This window comes from Falco punctatus (assembly GCF_963210335.1).
Source record: "Falco punctatus genome assembly, chromosome: 2".
In the NCBI taxonomy this organism is placed as follows: domain Eukaryota; kingdom Metazoa; phylum Chordata; class Aves; order Falconiformes; family Falconidae; genus Falco; species Falco punctatus.
Window position 1 is genome coordinate 80,433,063 of NC_137581.1, and position 7,801 is coordinate 80,440,863.

A 7,801-nucleotide genomic window follows, 5' to 3' on the forward strand; every position below is an offset into this window, starting at 1 on the left:
TGTATGAATAGAAATCCCAGATTGTTTCTCAGGCTGAGGATGTATTTCATGATGTGAACATGAGAAACTGATCATTACTGCTTTTGTTCTTAAAGCTCAAGTACATATATACACCAATACTCTGACAGCAAATCTACCTTCTTCTCTCTCATGCAATCTGCCTGGGCTGTTTCCAGACGGGCTCTGAAGTGTTCACAATCCATTTTCAGCTGCTCTATTTCCTCCTCCTTTTTCTCCATGGCTGTGATAGGATAAATCAGGTAAACAAAGTAGTAAGTTACGACCCATGGGCTTGCACTAAAGGAAAAAGAATCCACTAAGTGCAACTTTAATGAGGTGCTTTAACTATTTGGTTGTGTTAGATCACCTCCTCGTGGCTAAACTGCTATCTCGCAATTTGCCGCATTTCAACAGTTCTACAAAACTAAACAAACATGATGTTTCTGATTTGTAACAGGGAAAGACAGAAAGTATCACATCTAGCTGTTAAATACTGTGTGCCGATATAATACTATTCTGGAACTAAGCTCTGGACCCTCAGGAATTTTTATAAATTTACTCAATTTTCTACTTTTTTTTTGTTTGTTTTCATGATGGTTTTCATGTGTAGTGTGTTTGAAATTCTGTAAGTATAGTGAAAAATCTAAGAAAAAGAACACCAAGATCAGTCAAGACTGTTTCAATATACAATGTACAAATTGTATGATTAGCAAGAATGAAATGCAACTACTCCAAGCATTTTAAATTAATGAAGTATTGTAAAACATTATGAACTATTTAAACAGTCAGCAACAAGCAAATTTTACAATTACCTTTAAAAAATTATCTCTGATGTTATGAGAAATATATCCCAATTTAGACACTTTATTTTAGTAAGTGGAAATCAAGCTAAAAGAATTATATTTCACTACCATAATGTCTGTTTCAAAAAAATTGACTTTGAAGGATATTTTTAACAATTGTTGTGTATTGTATTTTACTTTATAAACTACGGTTCTGGATGCTTGGTATTTATACTGAAAAAAAGAAACATATTTAAGTAATTCCAAACAGTAATGTCCAAACAGCCTCCACTGTAATTTTGCTTAGCTTAAAAAACAAGTTACACCCCACTTTGAGCACCATACGCTTCATCATGAGAGTACAGTTGGTGGCTTAACAGACTTCAAATACTTCCCCTTACATGTGGTCAGTATTTTTGAATGTATTTACCAAAAGGCATATAAAATTCAATGATAAAAAGATAACAGTTTTAAAAACCAGCCCCTATTATCCAAAGAGCTTGAGTACTGGCATTTTATTTAGTAATTCTACGTTATTTTGAAAGGTATTTATTTCTGTTTCTGTCCTAATTGACAAAATGTTATAATATCAAATATCTAGACATTGCTTTGAGTAACAGGTATTAAAAAAAAATAATAAAATAATCTAGCCACAAACACAAACAGCTTGTCTAAAGAGGTGGAACATATTTCCACCTAGCCCTTGTGTGATTATAAGCCATCAACATTAAGACTTTTCAACAGAAACCCAGGCGACAAGGCAAAGGTGCACTCCTAGGAGACATGTACATGCCAGGGCATGCTCTCTAAGCATTCAGTTCTTTTTAACCTGCAACCCAAAGAAAAAGGATTAAGAAGAGAGATGGATTCATTGAGGTTTTGAGGAATAACTCTGATCAGTGGTAAGAAACTTCCTTTCCTTCCCTCATGTAAAGAAAATTCAGTCCCATGCACCTTCCACTATCTGTCTGTGATCTTAAGTACTCAACAGAAAAACATCTTGAGCATGAGTAGTGTATGCTTTGCTTATCAACAGCAGACCAAGAACCTCCTTATCCTTGCCAGGTAAGTACATACAATGAAAATCTCTCTCACTGCAAGGAAACAAGCTGTCCTGAATGAGAAGAATCCCTTCCAGCCTTTGAGAGGATGGATCCGCCCCGAATCCAACATTAGCATATACAGTGGACACACAAAGATACAACATCCTTCACTGGCAGACTTCAAAGGTCCAGGAACCAAAACTGAGCCAGAAGAAGGGGAATAATACTAACTGAGTGTTAACACAGTGCTACCTGTAATATTTTTTTTTTAAGTCCTGCAGATAAAAGGAGGATGTGTCAACCTCCTCTAGGGCATCACAATGTCACAATGTTTTATGTTGGGGGGGTTGGGGGGTGGGAAGTAGTACTGGAAGCTGCTGAAGAGATACCTACTTCTGGCTGTGCCTCATTCATGGAAACTCCCCCTTTTGCACCCACAGCCAGCTCTCCCAGCTGTGCATGCCTTTGCTCTGAAGAGAGTTCAAGGTTGCATGCACCAGTTCTGACATTTGACAGCCTCTTGACACATAGCATCAGAATGAGCAGCAGACATTTTGCTGACACCAAAGACCACAGCTGTGCTGCTCAGTGCTGCGCACTGTGGTCCTGAGCAGCATACAGGGAAGTCTGACAGGTTCTCCCACTGTCTTCAAGTCCCAGCCCCTGGTAAGAAGCTCCTTCGCTCTCGACACTAAAATCTTGAGGTTCAAATTGTCTACCTCCAAGTGAAGAAGCAGTTTTCACTATCAACTTGGATGAGCGAAAAAATATGAGATAGCATCCTTATACAAATAAGAAATACTTAACTTTACCACTGCAGCGATACAACACTCTGGGAAGTGGCATTGGCTCCCGAGATACACAGCAGACTCAAAACCAGAACAAGGCATTGGGCACAACAAAAGGAGGCCCACGTTTCAGGCATGAGGTGGACTCATTCTCATCAATGCTACAGGTCACATCAGGAGATTTTCTGGACCAGAGATCTCATCTCAAAACTCTGGGAGGTGGAGAACTGAGTACAGTTACGATGAATGCCAACAAGTGTTGGAATTCCAATTCTACTGATCCAAATGCTAGATCAATGTCAAATTCAATTCTTAACATTTCAACAGTGGACAGCGTTCCACTAAACATACACAGAATAATACAAAAAAATTGTTTTAGCTATTTTTCTACGATTCCTGGAGTCAAATGCTCCTCCTAAGAAGGGCAGAAAGAACAAAAGAGACCTTTCTTTTTGAAATGAACAATTACCCTGGCAAAAGCCTTAGTGAAGACCCTGGCACCAGCCCAAAACGTAGGTGTTGGCTGCATTGACTATTGCTAGCTCAGATGGGATGCCCCCACAGCAAATACATGTCTACATCAATAGGATAACCAAGTGAAACACACAATTCTCAGTTATTTGAGACTCCATCAGTCTCACAACTGAATGGGCCAGAGCTGTTGAATGCCTTGGACTGTAAACTGAACTGCTTGAGGAGCACGAGAACCTGCTAACCACTTCATGTTTACAATACTTAGGAAACTGCAATAGCTGATGAATGTCTAGAGATGTACAAATCGCTCATTAGGCTTCTGTAAGAACAATGTCAAAAAAACATCTCTAGTAGCTGCCAGGACTCCTCAAAGTTTCACAGGCCAACACTAAGAGACTGTATTTTATGAACAACAGCAGAGAGCTCACCATTTTGAGACTGAAGCCTGCTTGCATCCCTGTGATGTCCAACCTTTTGTGAACTGTATGCTCCAAGGCCTCATCACAGTCTGCCTTATTGCATGCTGCAAAGGTAGGAGCAGATGGGAGCAGCAAAACATCACCACTTGATTTGTCTGTGGTGTTGGGGCAAACAATGGCAGGAGCCTGAATAAATATTCAGATGACCTCATTAACTGCAAGAGAAATCTCCACTGCGGGGATATACTCAAGAGAGTTCAAAGACTGACTCAGCTTCAGGTAGTCCTCCAAAGGACCCAGAGAATGCTGACCAGCCAGTAGAACATTTGAAGGGAAGTCTTACAATCCCCATGTTGATGCCATGAACCTGCTGCTGAAAGGCCCTGACAGCATCTTCTTGATGCCTGGCACAAGGAGCGTAGTAAGGATCATTGAGAGAAATCCTGAGGCTGAGCACTGACAAAAGCAGGCAAAAGAAGGATCTGACTACTTGAGGATCCTGAACACTTAATGCAACTGGAAACAGTCCTTCATGCCTTGCAATAGCATAAAGAAAACATGTCCAGACCCCACATCAATGACTTCTTGTACAGAGATGACATCTCACCTGGCAGCAGGAGAGGTGGTGGTACAGTCTTCTCATCTGTTAGAATTTGATGGCATCTTTCCAAAGAGTGGTTCACTGAGGCAGCTGGAAGCTCTGCCCCAATATCGGAGACAGACCTTGAAGCTCTTACCCTTTCTTAGCTAGCTGTTGCAAATCAGTTTGCAGTTAAACACTTGATATTCTAGAAGAGATACTCTACAATCTGTCTCAGTGCTTGTCTCATGTCTTTTCAGATGAAACCAGTTCCTAGTAGAACAGATTAATTGTAGCGCTGCATGTAAGCTACAGGCTAGGGATGGAGCTGACTCAGATTTGGTCCTAATGGCATGTTGGGAGTGGTACAGTTGTTGTAAAAATAAGGCATGGAGAATCGTAAGACTGAAAAACAGGGGAGAGCAGTAAAAAGACCTTTATAACAGAGAGCCTTCAGCTCTTTTTTTTTATTATTATTCTGAAATATTTATGGCAATAAAAGCATACAAGCTAAAAACCAAGACAGGCTAGATACAATGATATTACCTATTCCTTCAAATCTAACTTTTTATCCACAGCTATTCACCATGTTTTTTTGCTGTACATCTAAAGTGACATTTTGAAAAAACAGAATGGTTTTGTCTTTTCTCAAAGAGGAATCACTTTTTTCCTGATACAGCTTCCCTTATTGCCTGAACTAAATATATTTTTATCCACAGTAAAATATTTTTAAAGATTAATTTGACATGTCTGATTATTTCTTTGGCAGTTTGTAATTTTCCTCATTACAAACACATTAATTTACTGAAGCAGTCACTGGACATCATACTTTAATATGGAATACCTCCACAAACTCTACAGTTGTTGGCAGAAACTTTAAGAGCTTGTAATAAAGTACTACTCACTTGATTCAATAGCTTCCAGTTTCTGGAACGTCCCCACGATATCCTCATTTACTATTTTCGGTAAGAAATCCCGCAATTGCATAACCTCAGTTGTCAGCCTTTCCAAATCCCTCCTTCTAACTTTAACAAACTCCTCTTTGGTCTCAGCCTTCTGAAATTAAAAAACAAACAAACCAACAACCAAGCAAAGCCACTGTTACAGCCTTACAATGCTTTTTTGCTTGAATCTCTTCTCTCAGACAAAAATATTCCTTTGCATTACATCATTTCAGAAATTCATGGCCTTTTTAAAAGAGAACTATCCAGTAGTAACTAAACTCAGAAGTCTCCGAGATGGACTCTGACTGTAATCTAATTTTTGCCTAAAGCAGATCATACTACCTCTCTGCATCTGTTTCTTCACCGAAAATATGTGCAATGTATCTCAGAATGTTGTAAAAATTAACATTAACATTTTCAAATGCAAGCAGCTACGTATATGCCAAGCTACTGCTTCAAGACTGTTGTAAAGGATACAATAGCTCAGTTTTTAATTAACTCATGTATTTGCAACATCCTCAGTCACCTTACTAAACTACAACAGCTCTTTTAGATGAAACTATTTTTTCAAAGGAATTAATATTTGCAACTATTTGCACCCCCATACCACTTAAAAGCAATTTAATCCTGAGTTAAGACAAAAAAGGTTCATTAGTTGACTCTTCTGCCAAGCTGTTGGCATAAAATAACTTTAATTCCACAGTCCAAGAGAATGTACATTAATTTTAAAATTAGAGAAATTTACCAAAAATCTCCTAACTCCAATTTCTCAAGTATGTACATGCGCACACTGCTGTACCTTAAAAAGGTCACCATATACACACAGACATAAAGGTTTAACAACCTTCGCCTAAAACATTAATCATCTAATATGCTTTTCACAAAGCAGAGTTATAACATATCTCAGCACTGTTTTGCACTGCATTGAAAATTGTGCAGAAAAAAAATAAGATCCTTTATGTATTACACCTTGTTCCAAATGGAAGAAGTCTCTTGTGTTACACAGTACCTACCTCTTCAAAATACAAAACATGCTAACCCCAAAGTCAAATCCAGCTGCCCAAGACAAATGGAAGTCATTACTGCTGGTACAGGCAATGCTATTCTGGCATTTCTATCCTTTTCAACAATTCTCTCTTTCTGCTTCCCTAGTTCTCAAGGTTAAACATCTCCTCTCAGTTTTGCTTCCTACTCTGTTTCTTTTCCAGATCTTATTCAAACCCACACTAGTTGTAGGGACGAGACAGAACAGGCCAATTCCAGCTTTCCTGGTTCAGAGGCATCAGAGCTGCAATAAAGGTATGGAAGAAAGATTTTGCTTTTAACTTGAGTTGTATGCTCTAAGCTGCATTTAGGAAGTACTTATGACAAAGTTTGCATGGCCAAGGACCACCACATTACATGATTCAAGAAAAATACAATTCATTCAGGTCTCAAGAAGTATGGAATAAAGGCGAAGCAAAAGGCTTCTAGAAGAATACCATCTGCAGGTCAGCAAACAGGAAGGACCAAGAGACAACCCAGTACTGCTCAAAATCATGGAGCATAATTTGGTACAGGCATAAAAATAGCTCTATGCAGTAGCAGAAGCTCAATTCAAATACAGTACTGTAGTACTGGGATTGAACTATGAAATACACAACCGGGAGAAAATTCTCATTTGTAGTTCCCACTGTGAACACAGATCTTTGGAATACTACAGCTCCAACAGACAAGTTTTATTTTCTCAGCTGAAGTAGCTACTCAACACCTTCCGCCCACTACAAGAGTATGTTAAAAGCAAATACAGGCAAAGGTGAATAGTAGCTTTCTGTCCAGCCCCTTACAGAAATTGCACGTGACTGGATGTAGGAAATTTGACTTTGGTCCTCACAGACCTCTTGCACCACAGTCAAGTTCTTTGGTTATGCACCTTACCTCACAACCTGCACGATTCAAATCCCCCTTCCCTGCCTGACAGGGGCTGAACAGGGCAGATACCAGCCGGTGAAGAACACCCAGCAGAGAATCACCACCAGCCCTTCCTCTGCTTCCCAGCCCCCGGTGTCCCCTGCACTCCTCTACACAGTTCCCACCACGCTCCCTGCTCACAAGGGTGAGGGTCCCTCACCCTCGCCCACAGGCGCCTTACGAGCCAACACTGCAGGCAGGAGCACGCCGGAGCTGTCACCACAGCGCCGGACAACGAGGCCCTGAGGCCGAGCCCCTGCGCCCCTCGCACGGCCACCTCCCCACAGCCAGCCCTGCCTGACAAGGTCCGTTCCCCGCGGAGCTCCACTGCTCAGGCCCCGCCAGCGCCTCCTCAGGGCCCCACGAGGCCCAGCGGCCAGCGCCGACCCACCACACAGGCCCCGCTTGTCCTCCTTCTCCTCCGCCGGGGACCGACCCGCCGCGGCGGGGTCCCCACACGCCGACCCGCGGCCGGGCAGGGCTGCCCACGCTACCTGCGCGTCGCCTGCGAGGCCGGCGTGGCGGCTCATGGCGCCCCCAGCCACCGCCAGCCTCGCGAGGGAGCGCGGGCGGGAAGGGCCCGCCCCTGGCGTCACTGACCCCGTCCCTCACGGCAGCCACACCCTCCCCGCGGGCGGGGGGCCGGGGCCGGAGCGGGGCCGGGGGCCCGGAGCAGCCAGGAGCACCAGGGCGGCCCTGGCCGCGGGCTCCCTGGGGACGGGCCGAGACATGAGCCCGGCTCAGCGGCGCCCACGGCCGGGCAAGGCAGGGCAGGGCTGCGGGAGCTGGAGATCGGCCCGGCTGTGGCGCCGCTGGCGCAG

General features: G+C 42.8%; 1 protein-coding gene across 7 annotated transcripts in view; it reads right to left on the reverse strand.

Moving 5' to 3' along the window:
- HSF2BP (heat shock transcription factor 2 binding protein) overlaps nt 1-7,576 on the reverse strand; it is a 117,609-nt gene extending 110,033 nt beyond the window's left edge. For 6 of the 7 annotated variants that reach the window (XR_013926272.1, XM_080376967.1, XM_080376966.1 and 3 more), the window contains exons 1-3: nt 7,475-7,565; nt 4,992-5,142; nt 138-241 (exon numbers count right to left, since the gene is read on the reverse strand). Coding sequence is in view for 6 of the 7 variants with exons in the window: in XM_080376967.1 (XP_080233093.1) it covers nt 138-241; nt 4,992-5,142; nt 7,475-7,510 (291 nt within the window). In the remaining variant the exon portion in view is untranslated. Of the gene's footprint in view, nt 1-137; nt 242-4,991; nt 5,143-6,947 lie in introns of all 7 variants that reach the window. The other variant, XM_080376963.1, reaches the window with a different exon arrangement.
- Between the last annotated feature and the right edge of the window lie 225 nt (nt 7,577-7,801).